This window comes from Tauraco erythrolophus, chromosome 8 (genome assembly GCF_009769465.1).
Source record: "Tauraco erythrolophus isolate bTauEry1 chromosome 8, bTauEry1.pri, whole genome shotgun sequence".
Classification (NCBI taxonomy): Eukaryota; Metazoa; Chordata; class Aves; order Musophagiformes; family Musophagidae; genus Tauraco; species Tauraco erythrolophus.
The window spans coordinates 14,778,529-14,805,445 of NC_141472.1; the positions used below are offsets into that span (position 1 = coordinate 14,778,529).

Below are 26,917 nucleotides of genomic sequence, written 5' to 3' on the forward strand. Positions count from 1 at the left end.
CACGCTCCTCTTGATGCAGCCCAGGACGCGGTTGGCCTTCTGGGCCGCAAGAGCACATTGCCGGCTCATATTGAGCTTCTCGTCCACCAGTACTCCCAAGTCCTTCTCCTCAGGGCTGCTCTCGATCCATTCACCACCCAGTCTGTATTTGTGCCTGGGATTGCCACGACCCAGATGTAGGACCTTGCATTTGGCCTGGTTAAACTTCATGAGGTTGGTACGGGCCCACCTCTCCAGCCTGTCGAGGTCCCTCTGGATGGCATCAAATTATCTACTTACTCCTAGCTGTTAGATGTCAAGAGCTGGGCTAGGGAGTGTGTTCAGTTCCCATCCCTGACTAAAGAGCTGGTGAGTTACTGAATCCTGCTAATAAGTCATTCCACAGAAGCTCCCATTCCCTTCTGTCAGGCAGCGCTTCAGAGTCTCAGCAAAGCACCAGATATTATAGAGTCATAGAATGGTTTGGGTTGGAAGGGACCTCAAAAATCATCTAATTCCAACCCCCCTACCATGGGCAGGGACACCCTCCACTACACCAGGTTGCTCAAAGCCTCATCCAACCTGGCCTTGAACACTTCCAGGGATGGGGCATCCACGACTTCTCTAGACCACCTGTTCTAGTGCTTCACCACCCTCAGAGTGAAGAATTTCTTCCTTATATCTAATCTAAATCTCCCCTCTTTCAGTTTAAAGCCATTGCCCCTTGTCTTATCACGACACACCCTTGTAAAAAGTCCCTCTCCAGCTTTCCTGTAGGCCCCCTTTAGGTACTAGACGGCTGCAATAAGATCACGCCGGAGCCTTCTCTTCTCTGGGCTGAACAGACCCAACTCTCTCAGCCTGTCTTCATAGGAGATGTGCTCCAGCCCTTGGATCATCTTCGTGGCCCTCCTCTGGACCCGCTCCAGCAGCTCCATGTTCTTCTTGTGCTGGGGACTCTAGAGGTGAACGCAGCACTGCAGGTGGGGTCTCACGAGAGCTGAGTAGAGGGGCAGAATCACCTCCCTTGACCTGCTGGCGACGCTCCTTTTGATGCAGCCCAGGTCACGGTTGGCTTTTGGGGCTGCCAGCGCACATTGCTGGCTCATGTTGAGCTTCTCATCCACCAGCACTCCCAAGTCCTTTTCCTCAGAACTGCTCTTAATCCATTCTCCTCCCAGCCTGTGATTGTGATTGCCCTGACCCATGGGTAGGACCTTGCACTTGGCCTTGTTGAACTTCATTATGTTCTCACAGAGAATTATTAATATTGCAGAGAATAATCCTGTAAGGGCATGGGGGAAAGAGTAGCATATTAGCTTGAGGTGTAGGATGTTTTTCCTCTGCGCTGTTGTTCTGGGAATGGCAAGAAAGGAGTTGAAAGGATGTACTAGGAGAATGCAAACTGGCTGTGCATTAAAGGATTCACAAACTATAAATGTATGTGAAGAGTGTCTTTATAGCTGTTTATAATTTCCTTCGAGCAAGTTCTCTGGGAAGAATGGCATCTCAGTCCTTCTCAGCATTTGACACTAAAGGTAAAAGAACCTATATTCTGGTGAAATTCAAGTGGGGAAATCCAAGCAAATAAAAACCTGGTATCCAAAAGCATAGTTTTGTTGCAGCTGTTGGACACACAGCTAGTAATTTTTGATCCTGATTTATTGATGAAATTTTTGTTCTTGATTTATTTATGCAAAGTGTAAGCTTACACTTTGACATTTATGTTTTTTTTCAGTGTTACATTTGCAGGCTTAACTACTATTAGTTTTATTGGGAAGGCAGAATTTAGCTATGTAACCTGCAGCATGCTTGTATGCTATCTTCTACAATAGATAAGTATAATCCAAACACGCAGAGTGTTGTGTATGCACGCATATGTGCTATCACCTGGCTTGTTTCCATCAGTGATTTTCATTTTCTTGTTTGCTCATCTTCTTGGAGAGGGTCACAGCTCTGTGTGTTCAGCATGAGTGACGTAGAGGGTGTTGTTTACTTCACCTAACCCTAGCAGTCCAAATATTGGATGTCTACGCTAGTCCAATCTTCACTGATTGGAAGAAGACCTAGGTGCCTAGAGGATGATTCATCTCATCTGCCTTGGAGAGATGCTCTGCAGCAGTGTGCCTGAGAGACATCACTAGTAGGATGGGATGGGTCACTCTCTTGAGTGGCCTGTCTCTCCAGACCAGGCTAGAGCCTGTAGCCAGCAAGCCTAGACTGGGTAGGCCAAATTAGCTGAGCTGGATTCTGTGAGACAGGAAAGACAGGACTATGCATTAGATCTTCAAATGGCACTAATGAAGATGGGAAGGCTGTTGATTTAGGGCTTAGTACTGAGCTCCAGCCAATAGTCAAGGTTTTAATTGACTCAGAATGGTTGGTCCATCCTTTGGAGTCTATTTAAAAAAAAATGAGTCTAGGAGTTGGGGACTATTCCTTCCTTGTTTCTGGAGAAGCTGATCTAGATTATGATTAAAGTGGGAGTTGTACATTGCTGGCGTAAATACTACGGGATTCATACGTTGCTTAGATAATTATAACTGGATAAGGTCAAACCCACATGGCTTCAACAAGGAAAATTTTCTGCCTTTAATCTGTTAAGGTTCTGTTGTGGGTTTTTCTTAAGCCCATAAGAAGCTCACAAAAAGTAGGCAAGGTGAGTAAATTGTCAGACTGCGTGGAGGTCTATGAGTTTTGTTTATTTCTTTAAAAAGACAATTGCTTTGGAAAAAAATTAGTACTGGGAAAAGGGCAAAGTGTAATGCAAATTCAAACCTGGGTAGGCATGAGGGAGAACTGAGCTGAACTGTTAGTGTGTCTTCCTTGTGAGTTTGAGTTTTCCCGTGGAGGAGTGAGTTGGAATAGATGCACAGAAACACAAGGCCAGCAACTGAAGTAATTCTCACCTTCTCTCTCTGTGCTGAGCAGCTAGAGCAATATTGTGTGTGATCTAACACTCTGAAAATTTGTTGCTGTGCTCCTTCTTCTTAGTCTGTTTTATGGCTTTATCAAGCTGAAAGCCTTTTGAAGTCTGTGGGTCATTTTCTTTTCTTCATATTGTATGTTGTTTCTAAATGAATTAGCTTCTAAGCTAATCTGTCACAGATTTAATTATGGTACACAATCACGAGGGAGTTGCTTTTTCCTAATACTGAGCAAGGAACTTTATTGAATAAGGCAAACAGTTGTGTACTTAATTCTAGTTTGGTCTTCGACTTTCTCTGTTTCACTGTGGAGCTACTCCAGTCTTTTCTCTCTAAAAGATTAAAGGAAAAGGTATCTGAGTAAAAAGAATAGTTATGTGTGTCTTCCTTGACCGTAAGAGTATACAACACCCTGAAAGCAGCAGAAGGATGTTCTCTGTGCTTTAGAGAAGAGGAGCTGTATTCAAGGGTCTTGGGTTCTTCCTCCATACTCACCACCACCTTAAGTCAAGGAGAGAGACTTGTTATAACTTTTTAACCTCGTCTTCCTGTACTACTTTCCTCCTGAAGTCTTAGCACTTGGAGATGAGCCTCTTGATATTGATACTCTTGCTCTGCTCACAGACATGTTGTTGAGAGAAGTTCATCTGTGCCCAGCAGCACTTTCTTGCTGCTATTTTTTCTAACCCCTCTTTTTTCTGCTTGATTCCAAGGCTGTTTTGTTGTATTTTCTGTGATGAAAGGTTTGGGATTATTCCTTCCCTCACTTTGCTAACAGTATACCTACAGCTACACTTCTTCCCTCGGTAGCTTGCTCTATAACATCCTTTAGGTAGGGATGATTTGGGATAATAGTAAATATTGCAGTATTCTCCTTACTCTAGGCGCAGGGTTTGCCAGACCTTTATACAGATCTTATATGGATAATATTCTGTGTGAGCATCAGGAGTAGGTAAGAGAGGCTTGGTGAAAGTTGTGCTGCTTTTTTCCCCCACATCCTGTGAAAGGTGCTTTCTCTAGCTATAGGCACGTAAGTGTTTTTTCTGCAAACATGAAATGGTCCCTTCTCCCACCCCAAACTGTGTGTTGAGTTGTGTTACAGATCTCTGAGGTGGTCAGCTGCATCTATCTTGTTGGGAGGGGCCTTCAAGAATTTAAAGCCAGGAATCAGTTCTACCTTTGCTTCTGGTAAACATGATGTAAAGTTTATGTACCTGAATGTCCAGGTGCAGGATTTCCAAGGGCATTAAGCCACAAGCTACTCCTTCCTCCGCTTCTTTCTCTCTCACTCTTGCTCTTTTTTTTCCTATCTTTAAAAAACAAAGTAGCATAAGTGGTCTATGCCACAGAAATATGTTTGTCGCACTACATCACTTTGAACTGCATAACATCAAAGAAAATCAGTGCTTTGATAACTTGATTTGAAAGGATTGTAGAAATAGCCATCATTATGAATCACAACAGATAGGAATGGAGAGGATGGTGATTTTCAAACAGCAAAGCTTGTAAGGTAAGGGAAAATGTAAGGTGGGTGCCAGTGCCACATTCTCACCTAAAATACCCCAACCTTACAACTGTTATGTAGGTTTGCAGAATATTATTTTCTTGAGAATATGAAGAGGAATAGAAGTACTCTGTGAAAATGTGTTTCTGAGGAACAAAGAAACAAACATGGGTTCAGAGAAGGGCTGGAATAAGGGAGAAAGTGTGTGCTACTTGAGTAGGAACTTCTACTTTCTCCTCTTTATAAAACCACCCTTCCTGAAGGGAAGGACATTCAAGATTGCTTGCTGAGACCCTCCTTACTGCAGTTCTTATGCATGGTCATCTATAAGGAAGAGGAGGGAAGCCCTCCAGCACTTCTGTGCTTTGTCATTCCTCTCCTGAGGAAACTCTCCATGACTGAAGTGAGTTTCTGGCTCTAGGAGGCTGCAAGAAATTAGGCGTTAAAATGGTGACTTCTCAGCTGCGAATGTTTTAGTTTAGGATGACGACAATTCAAATCAGAGTTTAGCTTATTCTTGCCTTCAGTCTAGTGGGTTAGAGTTAGGGCACTAAGGCGAGCTCGCAGCCTGTGGGGTGGTAGAGAATGCACGGTGGCAGTTAGGTGAAATCAGCGTATCCTGTCCCATCCCCATCCTCATCCCCCAGAGGAGTAAGTATTGGCTAGTGGGGGATGTTTATAGAGGTTTCAGTGGCATTAAGCTAGGAGACTTCAGTCTCATTCAGACACAGCCTTGCAACTAGTACTTCATCAGCTGGTCCAAACACACTGAGCTAGAAAATACTCCATGTCTTTTGGCAGTCTCTGTTTCATCCAGTGTGAGGTGATGGCTGTATATAATGAATGCTAAAGTTGGAGCTAGTTGAGGTATAAAGACAGATGCATCAGTGCTTTTCAGTGACAGGAAATTCAGAGGCAACTAGTGAGGAGAAAAACTCAGACCCTTCTTTTAGCAAGGCTGGCACAGAAGAACGTGTTGTACTGAGGTATTGCTGACACAAACATGCTCTCTGAGGGCTTGTTCCTATTTAGCTTGGGAAAGTGGAATGTTCTCTTTCATAGATTCCTTCATCTTGCTCCATGAGGAGAGGAGTGGGCTTACTTCTCTGTTTCCTTTACAGAGGAGCAAGATTTGCCTCTGTTGTGCTTTTAAAAACATGGGCTCCATAGCAACAGCTGAGTACCTTCAGCCAGCGTCTCCCAGGGCTGCTAGTCAGACGAATATCATGTCAGACCAACAGAACTGGTAATTCATGTCTCGTCAGCTGTTCAAAACCTTCACCTTTATGTATGAATGCATTTTAAACATTTAAAGAATAGTTCTACATGTACTGTAGAGCACTGATACTGAGCTGACTACCAAGCATGCCTGCTGACTCCATCTGTAACAGCGTAGTGGAGCAGGACTGCATGGAAACTTTTAACTGACTAGCCAGGAAACTGCTTTTTAAAAAAAAAAAGAGAAGAACAGGAAAGATGGGAAAATGCGTGCTTTGCGCTGAGGGAAATATGAAGCTGTTGGCCCCTAAGTTCTGATCTCACGTCGCAGTCGTAAGTCGTCTTTTTTTGTAACACACTGCTGAGTTACTTGAATTGACTTTACCTTTATAAAAGGCATGGCTGCATTCTTTCTGCCCTAAAAATATTGCTTTGCAAAAAGTTCTGCTAATATTTACCATTCAAAAAATATTTCTACAATGATAATAGTTTATGGTCATAATGTTTTGGTTTTCTGTTTGATTATTAGCCAAGATTATGTATGTTGAGTAATACCACTTGAGATACATATTTATACTTATGCTATAATCTTTTGAATGGTAAAGGAGGAGACATGAACATAAGTATATCTTTCATCAACTGATCTGTTTATATATTTGCCTTTTTCAAGAAACTGCATATCCTTACTTCAAAACAAAAAAAAAAAAAAAAAGGGAAGAGGGAGAGACAGATGGAGACAGAACATGTCCACAGAATTCGCCCAAAGAGTGGTGGTAAATGGGACTAAATCCGGCTGGAGGCTGGTCACCAGTGGGATTCCCCAGGGCTCAGTGCTGGGTCCAGTTCTGTTTAACATCTTTATCAATGACCTGGATGAGGGGATTGAATGTACCCTCAGTAAATTTGCGGACGACACCAAGCTGGGAGGCTGTGTCGATCTGCTCGAGGGTAGGGAGGCCCTTCAGAGGGATTTGAACAGACTGGATCGTTGGGCTGAGGCCAATGGCCTGAGCTTTAATAAGGCCAAGTGCAGAGTCCTTCACTTGGGGTATAAAAACCCCAAGCATCGCTATAGGCTCGGGGAAGAGTGGCTGGAGAGCTGCCTGGCGGAGAAGGACCTGGGGGTGTTGGTTGACTACCGGCTTGATATGGGCCACCAGTGTGTCCAGGTGGCCAAAAAGGCCAATGGGATACTGGCGTGTATCAAGAATAGTGTGACCAGCAGGAATAGGGAAGTGATCCTGCCCCTGTACTCGGCACTGGTGAGGCCGCACCTGGAGTATTGTGTCCAGTTTTGGGCCCCTCGCTTTAAGAGAGATATTTTGCTCCTGGAGCGAGTCCAAAGAAGGGCGACTAAACTGGTCAAGGGGCTGGAAAATAAAACTTATGAGGAGCGGCTGAGGGAGTTGGGGCTGTTTAGCCTGGAGAAGAGGAGGCTGAGGGGAGACCTGATTACAGCCTACAAATACTTGAGAAGGGATGGTGGGGAGGTGGGGGAAGGGCTCTTTGCATTAGTGATGGGTGATAGAACGAGAGGAAATGGGTATAAGCTTAGTCAGGGGAGGTTCAGGTTGGATGTTAGAAAGTATTTCTTCTCTGAAAGGGTTGTCAGCCGCTGGAATAGGCTGCCCAGGGAGGTGTTGAGTCCCCATCCCTGAATGTGTTCAAGAAAAGAGTGGATGAACTACTTAGGGATATGGTTTAATGGGAGATTAGGGACGGTTGGACTGGATGATCTCTAAGGTCTTTTCCAACCTAGAAATCTATGAAATCTGTGTCCCACACTGATTCACTTGATAGTGTGTATTGCAGAGAACCAATGGCCAAATAAATGGCTCTGGATTGTGGAAGTGGAGAAAGTGAACTAATTGTGTTGGTCAGGTTATTCTAATTATTTTGATGAGGGCAGAGGGGACATGGTACCATCAAGTAATGAGGAGGAGGAGGAGTTTGGATTATGTTTAGAGTATTTGAGCTGCAATTTCTCCTCAAATCAGGATAAGTTCTACTGGGGAAATGCCTTCAGTGGAAGAAGTTACATAATTACACTAACAAAATAAGTTATACTAAGAAAAGCAGTCAGTCAGTTGACTTGTGCCTGAAAAACTCTGTTTAATCAATACTTTTGCTGTAAAAGTGATGTACATGGATTCCGCTAATCAGCATTACTGATCAGGTCCAGCAGAGACCGTCTGAGAATGCAGCACATGCTGGAGTGGGGCTCTGGTGCTAATTGTGTCTGTAACTATAAATGTCATACAGGGACACTAGCATTTGAAGGAAAAGCAGAAATACTGTCATGTGTGCTGTGTCAAAGAGGTGTTAATAACAACTGCAGACATCTCATTATATCTTATCCAAACATTTTTAGCCTCGCTTCCTGAGTAGGTTGTTTAGTGTGACTGTGCTGTCTGTCTTCAACCCTCCACTCTAATATTATTGAACCTGTTGGCTCATTTTAACCACAGTTAAGGGAAAGACAGAGGTGTCAAATATATTTGTTTTGTGAAAACAGGTGGTCAGGTGGAGGAGAGCTCTTTCCAATGAAAGCAGCAGCTTTTAACTACATTGTTTTACCCCAGGGACTCCACGCCAGAGGACATGGGAAGAGACAAGGGATCCAGCTGTGACAAAAGTATCAGGCAGACCTCAGACCCTGTTAGAGACAGGGTAATCCAATCGTAAGGAAAAAAAAAAACCACACCACCTGCAGGAAACTGAGCTGTGTCACTACTGCTTGTCATGGACTGCTCGTTCTCAATGTGACTGCTGCTCAGTTATTATTCATGATCTGACTGTGGTTTGCCTTGGCTGTGTGAATTCTGTGGCCAAATCCTACCTGCCAAGTCAGCATCCCTTCTGGCTGTCATCAGGACCTGGCTTGCAGTCCTCCAGGCAGCCAATGCTGGCCCATTCTCTTGTGGGGAAAATGGGAGCTGTCTGGAGTGAGTGCACAGTACTACTGTGGTCTAGTGTTTTCTGTCTAGGCTTCAGGTCACGGTTTTCAGATGACCATGACTTTTAAATGCCCAGTGTCTCAAAGATGGTCTTCTATGTTTGTTTCTTGAGAAGGATTAAATATCCTTTGACTGCACTCTAAACTCTTTGTCACAGGTGCCCAAGTTAGTGTATGCTTGTTCAGTGCTAGTCCAAGAATACTGATGTTTATTCCTCTATTTCTAGGGAATGAGAAATTACTCATTGGTAAATAAATCAATAAATCTTAAAAGGGTCTCAGATGGGGAAATAATTACTTCTCTTACTGCATCCTGAGTGTCTACCTCTGGCATGGTGTACAAATCCAGACTTTTCCTCTCTCTCTTCTCCAGGCTGTCAGCGCTCCATAGGTTTGTCCAATGGGAAAGCCAAGGTGTGCAGCTACAGTGGATGGTACTACTGCAGCACCTGCCACGTGGATGACAGCTTCCTTATCCCTGCACGGCTGGTCCATAACTGGGACACTTCCAAATACAAGGTAATCTCCCTGCAGGTTGGCTTGCTAACAAGTGAGCTGAATTGCTCTTCAGTTAGAAACGCAGATATTGCAACAGGCTGAATTGACTACTAATTGACTACTAATACTGTCGTCTTTGCCAGAATGAGCCATGCTCTCTCAACAAGACAGATGTTTTAATCACAATTTCCTTAGCCAGACCTAAGATGTTCTGCCACAAGAGCAGCCATGCTCCCCTTTCTTGGTGGCATCTTTTCTGTCATTGTTTATCTGGTTGTTCAAGAGACAGGGAGAGACAGAACACTGAAACCTCTTTTAGCCCTAATCTTTGCAGTTATTGGGCCCTTGAGGAGTACCTGTTTCGTGAACACTAGAGACTATGGATTGGCACTGTTTGGTGATGGATGCTACAATTGTGGAAATGTCCACAGGAAACTGGGATACACAAACGTGTTGTTTGCAAGACCCAGTATGTCCTGTTTCTTGGCACAAATACTTTGAGGACACTAGAAGGACATTGTTATAGCACTTGTTTGGACCAGGCAGCTGAAAGTAACAGAAACTTCTACAGTTGTTCACTCGCCACACAAGCAGCTTTTCTAAAACTGCAGTAATCTGCTATTTGCTGCTGTCTCCGTGGCTGGTTGCTGGGTAGGGGCAACTGGTTTCGTGCCTCAAAGCGTTACGCCAGCAAATACGGTACCAGTGTTGTTTTGCCGTCTTGGGGAGCATATGCTGAAACAAAACAAACTCATAAGGAATCAAGACCATGCTAGAGCTTCAGACCTAGCAGCCACTGTTAGGAGAGGCTGTTTGATGTTTTGTGTCTGCGAATATTATTATTATGGGCTATTTGAAAAGGAAAAAAATAACCAATAAATGCCCTATTAGAGGAAAAGCAGCTCTCTTGAAGAAAAAAATTTTTCAGAAGAAAATTTTTCAGACAGGGATATTATTAAAAGGTAGCCAGAGCCTGCCATAAGGAAAATGATAGTCTTGTGCCATGAAACGCAAGATTGTTCAGAGTTACAAAGCTCCTATATGAGGAGACAAAACCCCCTCCCTCTCCTAGAAGCTAGGAATAAATATTTAAGAGTTCTTTCTTTGGATGCCTTTACCAGGGACTAGACTTGCTAGCTCACGGTAGTATAGGTAGCCCTGATATGGGGCAGGTGGATGGTAAGGCAAAGACCTCGTATCAAGCTGTAAGCAATACTGCCAAGAGAATAAACTGGTTTGTTTTCTAAACCGGCAGGCTAAAAGCTGTGCTCTGTTTTCTGTGTTCTTCGTATAGGCAGCTGATGCACAAAAGGAAATGTGACTTTTGAGCTTAAGCATTTATTGAAAACTTAATCTACTATAATCTCACTATAATAGTGAGAAGTTATCAATTTGTACTTTTTGGAGACAGGCAGAACAGCTCTGAGGTGACTTGGGAGCGCAAGCAAATTCTGTGCAGGTAAAGCGCTGAGATGGGTTTAAGAAAGGAACACCGTCTCTTAGGTAGGAAAACACTACCGCTTTGCCAACTGGTAGAGCAGAAAGTAAGGCAGGGAGGGAAGGTGTGGCACATCGTGTGCCACAATGGCAGTGTGACAGCTGAGCTGAGATCACTGTTTGGATCTCCTCAAGTCTGTCCCGTCCATATATGGTACTAAAATAACAAGTAGTTCTTGTTACATTTGTGAAATCTTTGGGGTTTTCCCCTTTCTCTTCAATTCTGCATACATGTGCTTTTATTTCTGTCCCTGCTATACCTCTGTGTGAACTAAGCAGTACTTTTCTGAGGCAGAGCATGTATTGCCTGTGCTTTTACATCCACACCTCCTTTCTCTATTCGCAGATAAGACCTGATGTTTATTTCTTCTATATGGTCTAAAAGGCAACTTAGTGCTGGCTGCTGCACTCAATAGCTACAATGAAACTGCATGCTTCCTTAGTATTGATTAAATGTTCTGATTTGGCAAAGATAGATACCTTGTCCCACTTCCTTGAAGTGATCTTGGTAGTAATAATTTTCTTTGGGCTCCATTTTAAAGGAAGGTCACTCAGTTTGTCAGCGTTTCACCTCCCATCATCAGCCAGTGTGCCCACACAGAGCTGTGCAGCAACATCCCAAAATGAAGCTACCCAGCAGAGCTGCTCCTAAATGCACAGCCCTGCCCCTCACAGGTATCACAGCAATGCCCGAAAGTGGAGCTGCTGTGGTGGGTGACTTGCTGCTGGCTGGACGCATAGCATACCCCAGAGAGGTCCTGGAGGAAATAAGCACCTACCACATTTGATGGTCAGAATTGGAACAGGGCTTCAGTATTCAAAAGCTTCTGTGTTTCACACAGTCTGAAATGTGCCTGCCAGTCTACCAAATGGAAGGAAAGTGAATGAAGAATTTGAAAACCAGCACTCCTTTCCACTGCCACCTTTTCCCTGCCTCTGCAGGGATTTCTGAGGTCTGTCGGGTCTGTCTCCAGCAAAGCAAGCACCAGTAGGTACTCTAGCACATGAGCTTTTATGATGATACAATGTAATTGGGCATGTTTCTTTTGTGTGTTTCATGGACTCCTGAATGTCTGAGCAGCAGCTGTAAACTGTTGCATCAATTAAGTAAGTTGTGCAAATGGAGAGCTTCTTGTCTGCTTTTGACAAGACAGGTCATGAAAAACAGAAGCTGTAGAAACCTGTAGAGTTGTGTCTTCCCATACCCAGGAAAAAACAGTAATGCACTTAACACCTGAAAGCACCTGGGTAGGAAAAGAAAAATACTCTTGACTGCAATAAAAGCTCTTTGAAAGGACTTTGCTCTTAGGCATGCTTCCTCTGTCATAACCAAAGTCTGCAGGTTGGGCTTTTTTTTTTCTGTCTCCCTACGGTTCCCATATTTGTGTTTTTCACATATTTGTGTGAAGGGAAAAGAAAAGAGGCAATCTTGAGAACATCCTTTCTTCCATTTACTTAGGCCAACTGTTTTCCCTGTTTGCGCACAAAACCAGTGAGTATTGCAGTTTGGTTCAGGTGGCTTCCAACTGCACAAAATGCCAGGCACAGCAGGAAATGCACTCCCTGTGCCAGAAGGCTTCAAGGAAGGCTGACTTCTGGTAAATGGAATTCTGAGCTGTAAGTTTGCAGCCTCTGGAAATGTTAGCATCCATCCTTGTATGACATTTAAAGCAAAACCCTGTTGCACTTTGCATTTTCTCACTCCTTCTGGCTTATTTAATAGGATTGTCTAGTCTGCCCAGTAAAATTGGGGGACTGTGAGTATGCTAGTGCATGTACTAGAATATTGACTGTTAGCAAGTTGAATTATTGTGACTGCCTGACCCTTGCCATTCTAAGACTGCATTTCGGCTTTTTGTAACCTTGCTATGGTTGGCAATGTGAGTTAATGTTTTAAATGACCTGTGTGCCTGTGTCAGGCATACAGAGTGAACTGACACCTGCTTGTCAGCCAGCGATGCTGGGCAAAGCCACTTTTACTGCAGTCAGCACTCTTCAGGTACATTATATTGGCAAGGAGAGAGAAAGGCTTGCTTTGCTCCTCTCTCCTCAAAGGCTGTCTTCAGACCATGCAGCACCAGAGCAGTAATACTTTGCATCGTAGCGCACACGTATTGCAGAGTCACTCAAGTGACCTCAATTCTTTCTTTTTTTATTTTTTTTTTTTTTTTGTTTGTTTCTGTACTCCTAGTATTGCAGCCTCAGGAGGGTTGCCCCGTACAGGGTACAGGTGAGCACACGTGTGGGTGTAGTACTTAGACAGTAATCCCTCTCTGGTTCCTGAGACAGCAGGGCAATTGGATGAGGAGCCCATCACTTCAGCAGGGGTCTAAAGCAAGGAAGACCTCAAAGAACACTGGGCACCAGGTCCTCCTGGTGGGAGGTGCTAGTTGCTGTACCAAGCATTCATGTGTCTCCTAGGGAGTCACTGAATATGTGGCTTAATTTGCCCATGGGTGGAAGAGGAATAATATTTACTATAGATGCAACAATTGTCAGGGGATTGCTGAGATATTACAGCCAGATAGTTTAATGGTTGTAAAAGCAGGTTGTTTAATTGCAGTCTCTTTTGTGTGCTGCAGTTAGCATGTCTAATAAAACATCAGCATTGGTAGTGTTAGAAAACTTGACATATTTGGAGTTTGTAGAGTTTTGTTCTACAAAATCCAAGTTGCCTATGCTGCTCCTTACACACAATTCCTTGTACATGCTTTATTTAAAAAAAAAAAAAAAAAAAAAAAAAAGAAAAAGAAATGAATGGGACGTTTAATACAAATAAGCGAGATGTAGTACAACTTCAAGGGCTGGGAAACCTGTGGAGTTATGGTCTGCTATATTTAAAATTACACATTGTAATTATGTAGTTCTGTAGTTATTCGTGGGAAGGCTGACCTTGGCATTATTTCCAATATTTTTATTATGCATTGTGAAAAGATTACGTTTAAGGCTGCCTTTCCTGTAAGCAGGTAGTGACTCCAGTATCTAGTAACTTGTGCTAGTTTTGGAAGTGGTTCTATTTATAAGGACGTATATTGCTTTTACTTACTTTCTACCTTACAGCACCAGAAGGGAAATAACATTCTAAATCTCAAGAGGCTGTGGTGAGCCCTTTCTCCTTCTGTTAGCCTAATTCATCCCTCCCTCAACTCAGTGTAAACACTGATTTAAAGGTCCAGGAGGACTAATTGCATTGTGGAGCAAATAGTATTTCTATGGCACAGTTTCAAGTGATTTGCAGCTCATTTCAGATAATCTCATCTTCTCTTTTCCAGCTGTGATAAAATGCAGAAATAAGGAAGGAGAGGGAATTTGGCCTTCTCACCTCAGAAATGGGAGTATCTTTCCTAGTGGGAACAAAAGTCACATTAATTTAACAAGATTACAGTAGCTCTTTGCAGGTGGAGATAGAACAGAGCACTGTCATGAAAAAAGCATAAGAAAAATTTCCTGCAAATTGAGAGTGAGTAATATCAGTAAAATTCAACTTTATTTATCTGTATTTAAAAAAACACAACAACTTGATAGATAAGCTTCTGATTATTTTCTTTTTACGTAATTTTAACCATACTGGCTGAGCATGAAACAAATGGAGTAGTACTTTACACTGGAGTTCTATACTCTGTGATAGTACAATATGATTGGCTTTGCAGTGTGTATGTTTCCTTTTCTAATGTTGTGCTTTGGCACTTACTTGGTCCCTTGCTTCTTGCCAAAAAGAAAACAACAGACAAATAGAAAAACATTAACAGGAAAGAAACTTGGTAATGAGTTTTTAGACTTGAAAAACATCTAGTAAGCTATATTACCCTACAATGAAAACTTGTGTGGCTGCAAATATTGCTGCACTTTGGGTAGGTAAGCAATTATCTCATACACTCAAGTTTGATGGGCTTGATGAAGTTTGACTTGGCTATAAGCAGAGACAGTTGAATCTCTCTCAGCTCTGTCCTCCTCTGTAATTGGTAACAGAGTAAGTTTTCAGATGCAGTTTTTCTGCAGCTGACAGATCGCAGAGGGGAACATCTGCTTAAAAAGAGTTGAGAGGAAAGCCTAGCTAAACTGGTTGCTTTATTTTTCAGGTATCAAAGCAAGCCAAAGAGTTCCTGGAATATGTTTATGAGGAGCCATTGATTGATATCCAGCAGGAAAATCCCATGTTGTACAAGCATGTTGAACCTCTGGCAACTGTTGTCCGCCTGAGACAGCAGCTAAAATCTCTCCGAGCCTATTTGTTCAGCTGCAGAGCAGCAGTGGCTGAAGATCTGCGTAGAAGGTAAGAACTGCAGACAACATAGAGCACAAGGATGTAGTTTCCTTGTCATGTTGCTTCTCTCTTTTTTTTTTTCTCACAGTCTAGTTCTGAAGGTGTTACCCATATAGAAAGATGATGTGCTTGTGTCTGACTTCTCTGGGCAACTGGGTTATCTGCTGCCAAAGAAAATGATGTTACAGTTTGAATATCCGAAGTTGTTCTTGACACCCGTTAGCCCAGGGGTCACACGTTGTGGTGAGCAGCTTTTATTCCTCCTCAGGCTTCCTGACTGTGCATATTTTCATTCAAGTGCGATACCTCATGCTCCCTGCCATGGCATCGCAGTGTAGTAGCCGCTGTTGGTAGGACCTTTGAAATGCCTCACAGTATGGCAAAGCATGAGAGAGGCCAGAGTCAACCACCTGTCCAGTGCTTCTGCCCTCTTCTGTGATATGATCTCACACAAAGGCAGAGGCCAAATATAGTGCCCTGGCACGTGACCCAGCATATGATTTATGTGACACCAGAGCAGTTATGCTCTTGCTTAGCCACTATCTTTTCCATCCATGACATGGCTGTGCTGAGTGTTTTCTTTATTGGAAAACACATGGTCAGAGCACAGCAGAAGGTGTTTCATATTGAGATTTCTGTGGTGGAAACAGTAGTTTTATAAAGTGAACTTCATTTTAGGAGTGCTGTATTTTAGTTCATTCAGCTGCTGCTGCATTTCTCTAACAAGCTAAAAATGAACAATCGTCTTAAAACCGTCCAGCCATAACTGGGACCTTAAAAAAGCCAAGTTACTTTTGTCATGGATCTCTGAAAGGGATGGAGTGATGTTTCTGCCCATGCCATACTGTGAGGTGAGTGGCTCCAGGCACATGCAGCTGGCCTGATGGGTAAATGCATCTGTAACCATTTGTATACCCCAGGTTTGTAAGACAGGACCACAAATAGGAAAGCCACTGCTTTGAAATTATGAGCTGCCAAAGGGCAAGAAAGCAGATGACATCAGTGACTGTATTTTGGGCATGGTGTTTTAGGGATGAGGGACCTGAATTCTCTGGGAGGGAGAGGAGGCTGCACTAAAGTCTTTATCCCAGGTAAGGAGTGAGGCAGTCTGCTATTTGGTAATAACCTATGTCATTGCTTTGATGAGCTATTTAGAATAACTAGGAGAAGGATATATCAACAAGTTTCTGGAGAGCACTACTGAGTTCTTGTGTCAGACCCACTGTGTGTTGATATATGCTTGTGTCTTACCGCCCAATTCCAATTATTTAATAGGGCAGCTTACAGCATTTTAAAAATTAGGATGATTTTTCTTTCATTCTAGAGGATGATATTATCTTGCAGAGATGTTTCAATATTCAGCTGTAACAACTTTCCTATACCATTCTCTTCCACTGCAATAAAACTAAAAGGAGAATAAGATTTGTGAAGGCTGCCGTTCAGAAAAAGTGGCAGAAAATAAATTACACTTTCTCATTAATGTTGAAGAAGAGAGTGCCCTGATTAAAATACACAGGAGGAGGCATGAGACTGAATGCACTTGGGTAAGAGAGTGAAAGAAGAGAGATCAGAGGAGGCCTAAGCAGAGAAATCAGTGGACTAGAGACAAAGGGATGAGGGAAAGGCAGGAGAAGGAGGAGATTCAAAGAGGAAAGAAATCTCAGGAAATTAAGAGTTAATGAAAAAAATAGTACACAGAGGGAGCCCAAAAACCTACCTCCAGAAAGGAGAGATGACAAGTGTTGAAGAAGTGGAGAGAAGAAAGAATGGAAAAAAAGTTAGCAGAGAAATGTGTGCATGGTCTTTTCTTGAGGCGGGGAGGAGAGAGAAAAAAACTCCCTGTATCAAAATGAAACACCCAGACTGGCAGCAGGGGAAACTGGGAAATACTCCAAATGTTTCCTTTTCTTGTCTAAGGGTTCCTTCACACTGTCTCCAATTAAAGCTCTCTGTGGTGGAGAGGAGGACCCCAGCCCAAGAACGGTTTGCTTTTGTACTGAGGAAGCATCTCCAGTTTTGTAGGACTTAGAAGTGCTGTAACAGCCACTGAAGGGAATGTACAAAACACACCTTTAGAGTCCAGCTGCTTCTTGGTCTGTGAAGTCTCTGTTGAGGTGGGTTTGGTGCTCAGTTGGTCCCTCAGATCTCTCCTAAGAGGTTTGCAGAGATGGAAAGGAAGAAGAGTTCTTTTCCCAGAAGGAGTTATTCTTTGCCTGAAACAGGTCCCAATGGCTTTGCTTTCTGCCTGTAGTATTACAGTGTTCAGACATTCACCATCAATGTGATGGCTTTATAGAGCACAGCTGAAAAGTAAATGAAGAAAATGTGATTTAAATTTCCCTTTGGCTCATCACGTGGGCAAGTTGCAAGAAAAGGAGGAGTTTAAACAATATGGTGAGACAGCATTCCTAAATTTAGTACTGTTTCCTAGTTAGAAATGAAAGGCTGGGGGAGAGAATCCAGTTATCTGTCCTGCTCTAAAAACATTCTTTTTCTGCTTGGTCTTCACATTAGTATGTGAATGACTATTAATCACAAGAAAGTGAACACAGCATCTTGAAGACCTGTCAGACCCATATAAACAGACTGAAACAAACTGTTAATATTGCTGTCTAGGGAGAACTAAAAACAGACTGATTAATTGTATTGGCACCTTGCTGCCTTTGGGACACTGATAGAGCCTGCCTTATTAGGAAAAAGCAGATCACACTGAGCTTTCTTTTATTAATACTATTTGCATTATCATCTTCTTTAAATCTATACCTTGCTCTTGAACCCAGATCGCAAAATGAAGATGGCAATGAAGTTGGAAACTCTTGGTGTCCTCTGGGAAGACAAAACTCTTTACAGTGCTTACAAGTCACTTTTTCTGAAGAATTCCAGATGGCTATAAACCAGGTTAGCTCAGGATCCAGTTGGCTTAAATGTGGAAACGTTATTTATAATGCTTGGTGTGCATAGATAGGTACTCTGGGAACTTTGAAACTTGGCATCTAGCAGAGAATGCAGGGCTTAACCACACTGTGAACTTTGAAGAAGGAAGTGACTAAGTAGAAAGAAGGAAAGAAAAAAAGGAGGGAAGGAAAAGAAGCAGAAGAAATCCTAAAAGTAGCTAGAAGGCTCACAAGAAAAGTGATCTTCATCAGTTATAATGACTTGCTCTCTCACTTATTGCTTCACTGGATTCTAAGCTCGTTTTACATTTGTGAGGGGAAAAAAATAAAGGAAGTCAGACTTGGCTGGGAGGAGAAGTAAGGCCCTCCACCGGTGCACACCAGCAGCATTCTCTGAGATTAGGCAGCTGAGACTCTGAGCCTGTTGCTGAGCTCCCTGTTTTACAAGGGATGTTGTTATGCCTGGTTTGCTGTGGCTGTCACCTCAGTATTGCAACAGATGTAATTTGCCTCAAATGTCTTTACTCAACAAGTTCTCACTTGTTTTGGTTGCCTTGCTTGTATAGATGCTGTTCAGGCAGAAATGTACAAGACCAAAACCTAGAGCTAACAGAGAATTAGTACGAGTGGAGCTGTACAGATGCCACCACCACTTGCATATTGTAGGATGATGAATGAATGACACAGGCAAACTAGATGGAGTCAATAAAATTGATAGCTGGAAAAGAGCAAAAATCTCCAAGTCCATTAAATAATGAGGCTATTCTGTGAAGTCATGTTGAATGATGCAAGTTTTATTCTGGTTTTGCCTTTTTCCTTTTATCTCTAGATGTGTCAGCATGCCACAGCCTCTTTTCCTCTGTTCTTGTAATGGTTGAAGGCTCTTTGGATCAAGAAGCTGTCAAAATGATTTTTTGGGAAGTCTTCAGGCACCTCTATGTCTACTGTAGGGTAGGCTAACCCAGCTCAACCTTGGAGCCCTCTCTGGGCTCTCTGCTCTCTCAACTGTACACCTGAACTTGCATTTCAAGTGTTGCTAGCCCAGATAGTTTAGACAGATGGCAGTGACAGAAGGTAAATGTTCTGCAACACATTCCCCTATACATTCGTGCTCGTAGCAGTGCCTTCACCCTGTAAGTAAATCTTCTGAATGGTGGTGAGAAACTATATGGAAGAATTTCCCTCTTGTTACTCGTATCTGTCTGATACCATTTGTCTGTCAGCTTTAGAACAGCAATACATCAGTTTTACCCTAGAAAAACTCCGGTGCTGGGTATGTTACTTAGTGTCTTACAGGAAGACCAAATTAGAGCTTGCTGTTGCAGCAGGAGGTTAAAGGTACACCTCCAGTGCTGAAGACGTGTGGTCCTGGCTGAGCTTGCCAGTCTGTCAGCACGATGCGAAACAAGCCCAAATTCAGTTATGCTGAACAATAGAGTCCTGTCACTTCCTACAGTGAGGCCTTAGACATATCACTTCTGACATAGGAGTAGATTACTTTCAAAATATTTGTGTGGCAGTTGGGGAACCTGTCTAAACATATCACTGGAATCCTGATTGATCTTATGCAATCACTATACCACCAAATACCGCATGTATGTGAAGCTGGGGCTATGTCATCTTTCAGACCAAGGACAACAGCAGGTCATTAAGTCATGTCCAGACTGTCAAAGGAGACTGTTTTCTCCATTTTCTTTGCAATGGGTAGGCCACTCAGAGAGTGGAAAATCCCAGAGCAGGAGAACAAAGACGCAACTTGTGAAAGCAGTAGACAGCAAAAAAAAAGTTTGAGCAGGAAAGAAACAGAGGATGTGGTTCCATAGCACTCAGGGCTCTGATTTAATGGCAAGACCAACAGAAGAAGAGAATTTGTTGCACAGGTGATCGGAAAGAGGGTAAGAGAGAAACTCATTCAAAGATGATATCTGGATATCTTGAGAGCATCTAGTGTTAAGGCCAAACAACAATCCAAAGTGAGGAAACATGAGAAAATCGATACAGATAAATATGCATGAGCCATTTATTATTTTATATAGATCCTGCATGCGTGTAGTCATTGCAGTAGCTGAAATAAAGCATGCCTGTTGATGGAGCTCTTGCAAACAGACTACCTCTTTGCTTCAACTCTTGTGTCTTTTTGAAGAAGTAGCTGCACGCACAGGGTCCTTACAAGCTAACATCTTAAAAAGCATTTGGCTAAAACTAAGGGATGAAGTTAAGGTGGACTTTGAGCTTTTCTTTTAACTAGAGGTGACAAACAGCTGGAGCAACAAGATATGTGCTGGAGCAGCTGAAGTGGAGGCAATACTGCTGTCTGTTCAAGCCAAGGGAAGGTTAATAGCACAAGCCAGTGCTGTACCATGATAAGCGTCCAGCTGAGGAACATGCCAGGGTATATATGATAAGTTTTCCACAGGGCAGGTGGGTCTCTCAGTTCATGTTAGCATTTTCCCATCTAAGGGCACACCAGTATCTGCTTGTCAAATAGATCGATAATATTAGACATCTTTCAAAATGGTAGTTTCCATTCACCTTTTGAGATTAGATTGCTTTAAAAAAACAGTGATTTAAAAAGAAGTTCCTATTAGATGTGGACACCATGTTAAATATGACTTGTATCACTTTTATCCCTGTGTTTTTATACCAGAACTTCCAGCAGCAAACTGCAAGGTTTTAGAAGTGCCTGACAAAAACAAGAGAACGTTTTCTTATTCTTCATTTCAAGTTAATTGGGGAATCTAAGCTATTTTGATTTTGAAATGAAACTGTGTGCCTCTAATTCTCTGCATCCTGCTTTTAGTAACAGCGGTACTTGATTCCTGAGTTTGACTTGTAGTAGTTCTTCTCTTTCACAATGTTACTGTGACCTTGCTCAAGTAACCACAGAGGAGAGATAGTTAGTGTACTGCATTTTAGTTGAAAGTTTATGTACTCGTTCAAGATTGCTGATGGACGATAAGAGTAACTGTTTTAACACAGGGATGCTCATGGGGAATTTCATAACGACATGAAACAACACCTTACCTGGACATGCTTGCTAATAAATCTAGCACTTAGTGTAGGCTGAAGATATTTAGGAATGGCTGCTCCCAGAACATAACCAGAAGAGTGTTTATAACCTCACAAATGTGAAATGCTTCACAAACACTCTTTTAGCCAAACCTGTAGAATTAGAAAAAAAACCACCAACATTAATCTGGTATAATAACACAAGCACGAAATAAACAATTAATGTTTTGTTTTGGTTTAAATTCATTCATTTATTGTTACCTTTTGCCTTTCAAATCACTGTGTCTCCCAGGGTCCCACTTCCCTGAGTAAATTTTTTGGCTGGAAAGTTGGGGTTCTCCTCTCTTAACATACTTCCAGGAGCTGGGATTTCCGATCCTACCTTTTCCCCTCACCTCTGATGCTCTTCTCTACCTTAAATTAACAGATTCCGTGGCAAATGAATTGCAAGCAAAAACTTAGCAAGAGATGTTATTTATCCTGGCATATATATTTGGGATAACTGGCAATTCACTGATATCCCTCTGTACTTTTAAAATTGAATAGTAACTTTGAAGAGTTTGAGCTCCTGTCCGTGAGATTAGAGCACACGCAGTTCCTGCCCATGTGCTACACACTCAGCCATGGCTGGTGGTGGTGCACGCTGCAGGGACTTCAGAGGTCCTCTTGCCCCTCTTCTAGGGGGCAAAAAAAAATATGGGAACAGCGGTAATCAGCACGTGCTTGCCTGTCAGCTGCTTTAGTTTGCAGCGTGGTGCAGTAGCTTGCAAGTAGATTGGTGGTGGTGGTGTAAGTTGCAGTGCCAGGGTATGAACTATGCTGGCTGAGGAAGTGGACTTGGTACCTGTGGAGCTGTGCCAGCTGTGGGTGCAGCAGCTTCCTGTGGAGGGGTGGAGAGGACGTCTGAACGTGGCTTCATGGTGGACTGGTGCATCTGCGTCTCCTGTGAGTCAGAGCTCAGTCATACAAGTCTCAGCCTGGTCAAACAAGACACTCCTGGCTGGCACATGAAATCGTGGTGCCAGCTTCCCCTCCCTTCCCCACTCCCATCCTAGTTTTCAACAGGCTTTTTGGTACAAAAGAGACTTGGTTGTGCCCACCTGCCAGCTAACTTGATTCTTTTTGGTTGTGCTGTAAAAAGAAGAGTTCGCTCTGCTTATCACGTTTTTACTTTGGTTATAGTGTCAGGCTTGGGCGGATTAATTGGTTGCAGCTTTAGCAGAGCTGTCAGGGTATTTAACCCATTGAAGAAAAATTACCGAAGCTGATGATAAACAGGCTTTAAATGCAGAGCAATTACTTAGTGCTAACAAAGCACCATGACTACACACTTTGTCCAAATGCAAAAAGCAAAGTCTTATCAGTGGTTCTGTTTGCAGGAGGACACTAAAAGATAACCTTTGTTTGTGCAAATACTTACCTGATAAGATCATCCCAAAGGGAATGGATGAAATTTCTGGTTCTATCTTGCCTGAAGGTTATGCTTCAGATTACAAAGTATCAAACAAAAAAGAATAATAATCACAAACTGAGAATACTCAGTTTTCTCTTTTAGAGACTGAAAGTCTCCAGTGGTGGGTTTCTTTCCTGCTTGCATTAATTGCTTTTATTTCTAGCACGTAACAATAAAGCAATTTAGAGACCTTTAACCAATAGGACTTTGGATTTTATTGTTCACAGGAAATGGCAAAGCTGGAGGGCTAGTTAGCATTGAACTTGGTTTGTTCGTTGCAGGGTTAACCCTGACTGGTAGCCAGGGTTTACAGCACAGCAATCCTGTGACTCACAACTCTTCTGTTTTGCATCCATGGTGAAACTGGCCGGGGAGTTTCCAAACTCTGAAAGCTTAGGAGGTGCTTTTAGTGGGACGTGCACTCGATGCCATTTGCCTCTCAAGGGTCACAGGTCACATTCTGAAGCCGCAAAGGTTTGAGTTTTTGTTGTGATGAGTCTTAACATCTTGCGTTTGACCTCTGTCTAGCTCACTCCAGGTCTTTTTTGTGTTAAGATTTGACAGAAAGGACATGGTTTATTGAATGCTTTTAATTGACCAACTTAAAAAAAAAATCCAGTTCGTTATAGTGCATGGATCAAAAGATTTACAAAACTGACATCTTTTATTTTGCTTTCAAATAACTTATCAGAGATTTCCCATTTGATGTTTGTAAAGGACCTTTATATCAAGGGAAAAATAAAATGCAACCACATGTTTTAGTCTTTTTGGATCCAGGCCTTATATTAACCCAGGCATGCTCCAAGCTCCATCTCATGCAGAAAGTAAATCTATATTTTCTAGTGAAATGTTTCTAAGTGTCGTTATTTTAGCCTGCTCTGTGGCCTGTATCAGATTTTCAGACATGAATGCGATTCTAGATTGATTTGGATACCATGTCATGCTTGGTCTGGATGCTAATGCAACACTATGGTGTTTGTGTGAGCCCCATCTTGGCTACTGTACTCTGCTGACTTTGGCTTCCATTGGCCAATTTCAGTTGCAGTCAGCAGAGGGATGGAAATGGCAAAGACACACATTCCTAGTAGTAGCATGACAGGAAGTGTCTGGATCAAGAAGCAAGAGGCTCTGCATTAGTCCTGTGTGCCCGCTACTGAAAAGGACTTTATATAAACCATCACTTCATCAGGCTCAGAGGACCTGTGCAGACAAGCAAGCTGTTGGAAACCAGACATCATACAGTTTCTTGCTCGCTGGACTACTTGGTCTGTGTGGATTTTCTGCCCCAACTGATTTGCTTGCATTTTATGATGGGGTTGTCAGAAAACGCGTTTGAGTTCGATATTCTGGTGCCTCTTAAGCTCTTGTTGCCCACCCGCTAGAGGCTGACCAAACTGGCAAAACAGACACATTTCTGGGAGGTGGCTTCACAAGTTACGTTCAGGTAGCAGTTAAGTTTTGGTTTCCCTTCCCAAACTGGACTAATAGAAGTTTTCTGGAGAAGATCTTAATTGCAGATGTGCTGCACAGCAAGATGTGTTTTTGAAACAGCCTCTCAGCTGAGCAGTGAGGGTGCATGATTTATATTTTAAATGATCAGGGACTGAGCTGCCTACTTTTAGCCCGTTTCAGCGGTTTCACACTCGTGGAGATCTCCACCTTTGGTGATGTGGGCAGGTGTTGAAGGGAGTGTTTTGCACCTCCACATTTATTTGGAACCATACAGGAACTGGTCTAGTTGCTTCATAAGAAATTTTGTAAATACTGTTGTACGCGTGGCCTCTGGCTGCTCAGTTGTTTTTCTGTGGCCCCCCACAACCAAATTGTGATTTTTTTTGAGTCAATAGAAGGACTGCAAATCTGAAGCAGGACCAGCCTTACTTCCTGAGAGTTTTTTAATGTCTCAGTTTCTATAGCAATGAAAATAAGCACTCCTCTCACTTCAGTGCTGGGTATGTGCGTGAGACTAGGAGGGCAGTGCCTACTTCTCTTCCTGGAAACAGATTTGGAAGGGAGGAGGAACGTTGGATGCTGACTCTGCAGAGCTGCTGCAAACTTAACATATCTCAGGGAGGGGAACAGGTACAGGAAGAGGATGACTGTTGCCAGGGCCTGTGCTGGCTGAGACTCCCCTGACAAAGTCCCTGCATCATGAGTTTGCTTTGCATCTGCACACTTTTTATTAGGAGTTAGAACTTGCAGGAAACAAAATACAGTTCCTTGAAGGCAGGGGAATGTGACGTTAGTCATCGATACTAGTCATTGGCAGTTTCTGCCTTATGCGCTATTCAGGCTGTTTCCTGAAAAAGGAAATCTTTCATTATCTAATTATTTTCCTTAGCAGTGCTGTAAGGGCATCAGCAAATAATACAGTTCCTGGCAAAGCTACCACACAGTTTAGTGCCTGCCTCTGCGATTGGGGAGAATGAGGAGATTTTAATGGAAGAAATTCTATCAGAGCTGACAAATACTAATGGTTTCAAAATGCTGTTCAGAGTTGACTCCTTAGCAGTCAATTTTAACAAATCTTTGATGTGCAAATGAGGAATACCAATGTCACATGATGTTGGATATATGGATTTTGACTGTTTTCTAGTGGTCTTTGACATTGTGCCAAATGTATTGTGAAGGTGTGATGCAGCAGAGCCACTGAAACACATTCACGTCTAATAGGAGTGATGGTATAGCCTACAGAACTGAAAGGGGAAAAGGCAGTATCCCAGTGAGTCTGTAGCTGAGAATTAAGTGAGTAGAGCAGAGATGCTTGGTGAGTCAGAAGGAGCAAGGGCACAATCCTGCTCCATAAGAGTGCCATGAGATATGCATTGCCCAGTTTTCTGTGCTTTGCTTGCACCCCAATAAAGCTTAAATTTTTTTCAATAGTACAAAAGGAGTGTGTGACTCTGCTCACCTTAACAGCATTGAAAAATCCTAGTCCCTCCAAGACAGTTTTGAAAGCATGATTTTAAGATAGTTGTTTAAGATAACTAATAGAGTAGAATGAACTGAGATGCTTCCATAATTTCTTAGATTCAGTGTTCTGTCAGATTGCAGTTGGTAGTTATCACTGCTGATCTGTGTTTTAGCTAATTATGTTGTTGTAGCTTCTAAAATCTCTTATTTGATTTCCTGTGTACTTTCTCATTCTTATATCACGATCATGTAAGTTCATATCGGCTTTTCAGTATCTTTGCTTTTTGAACATGTCCAGTGGTCTTTCTGTTCGCTGCCATTCAGTTCTACAGTTAACAAACTGGTCTTTGCCAGAGCTTTGTTCATGTATTTAATATCATCAAGAATTTTGTTTCTGTATTGCCATAAAACTACGTGATTGTAATGTAGGAACTGAGTTCACAATTCCTTCTCTAAGCAATATGTAGCGTAAAATAGTTGTACCTCTTGAGATATTTGGTTGCTTTTTTTGCAAGAGTGAGACTTGTTCTGTGTGGATGGAAGATAGAGCTGGTCAGCTGGTTGTTTCTCCGTGTGTGCACACAAAGATAGACGTTTTAATTAGATGCACTTTTTCTCTTCCTGACATCTATATGGCAGATACAGAGGTTTTCATAAACTTTTCTTGCTAATACTCATTTACCTTTACAAGGTCAATTTTTCTCTGTGATGTTACTTTAGCCCAGTTTTTCATTTTACTGCAAGTCACTCTAATTAGGACATTTCTTCTCTGTTCAGGTTTCTGTGATTTATCTTTACTAAACAGGTCTGTCAATGGCTAATCAGTGGTCTTGCCTGAAACCTTGGTTTATGTAATGAAAATATGCCTTTCTCAAATAAGTAATTTTAAAGTCTATACCAATACATATATTTCTGTATGTGAAAGGGAATTGATATCAATCAACTTTATGTTGGAAGAACAGTATCTGCATGAAGTTCTTCCCAATGTAGTTATTTCAGTTGCAAAACCATAAGTCACATCCGAAATTAACTGTTACAGCTTCCTATTAGACCAGGAATCTTGTACTAAAACCCGTAAGAAATACTTTTAATGCGTAGTTTGACTTATTTTTTTGTATTACTGGGTTAATAGTTTAGAGAAACACCTTCTGTGCTCAGGATGAGCTTTCAACAGCTGTAAATGTCACGGTATATGCTTACTTAACAGTTGGAGAATGATGCTGGCACAGCGTTCGTTCTTATTGTGGAATTGTCGTGCCTGTGAAGAATGCTGTAAAAGTAGCTGATGCTTACAGGGTGACATAATTCCAGTTTCTGTCTCTAGCATCATTGCTCTGCAGTCTTTTGGTGGGGAGAGGAAATCTTTGAGTTTCCCAGTCAAAAAGGTGTGACACATCCATTTTTCTCTTTTCCAGGATCTTTCCCAGAGAGTATCTTCTCCAGCATATCCATCTTTATTCTCTCGCAGACCTTCAACAGGTAAGTTTCTTCAAGTAATTCTACTTGTTACACATCAAACCTGCTCTCATCTTCAGTGCTAATTGTACATTTCCTCTTCTAGCTAATCATAGCATAAATAGCTTTATTTCCAAGCCATCTTTGTGGTTTATAGTTTAATATAAAAATGGGTTAACAGGAGCATTAGTTAGGGATGAGAGAAAGCCTAGAGCATCAGTGTTGAAACAGGGCTGGAAAGAGGCTGTGAAAGAAAACTAGTTTGCGAATAGAACTCTGCAGTGAGAATTTTTTCATCTGATCAGTCAAGGCTCATCTAAGGCTCAGCCTGCAGGGAACAAGTGGTATTT

The 26,917-nt window shown here is 42.3% G+C and overlaps 1 protein-coding gene across 2 annotated transcripts in view; it reads left to right on the plus strand.

The window, feature by feature from the left end:
* PLEKHM3 (pleckstrin homology domain containing M3) overlaps positions 1–26,917 on the plus strand; it is a 94,459-nt gene that overhangs the window by 34,615 nt on the left and 32,927 nt on the right. For both annotated transcript variants that reach the window (XM_086615731.1, XM_086615732.1), the window contains exons 4-6: positions 8,958–9,103; positions 14,659–14,852; positions 26,528–26,591. In XM_086615731.1, coding sequence (XP_086471857.1) covers positions 8,958–9,103; positions 14,659–14,852; positions 26,528–26,591 — 404 coding nt within the window. The remainder of the gene's footprint in view (positions 1–8,957; positions 9,104–14,658; positions 14,853–26,527; positions 26,592–26,917) is intronic.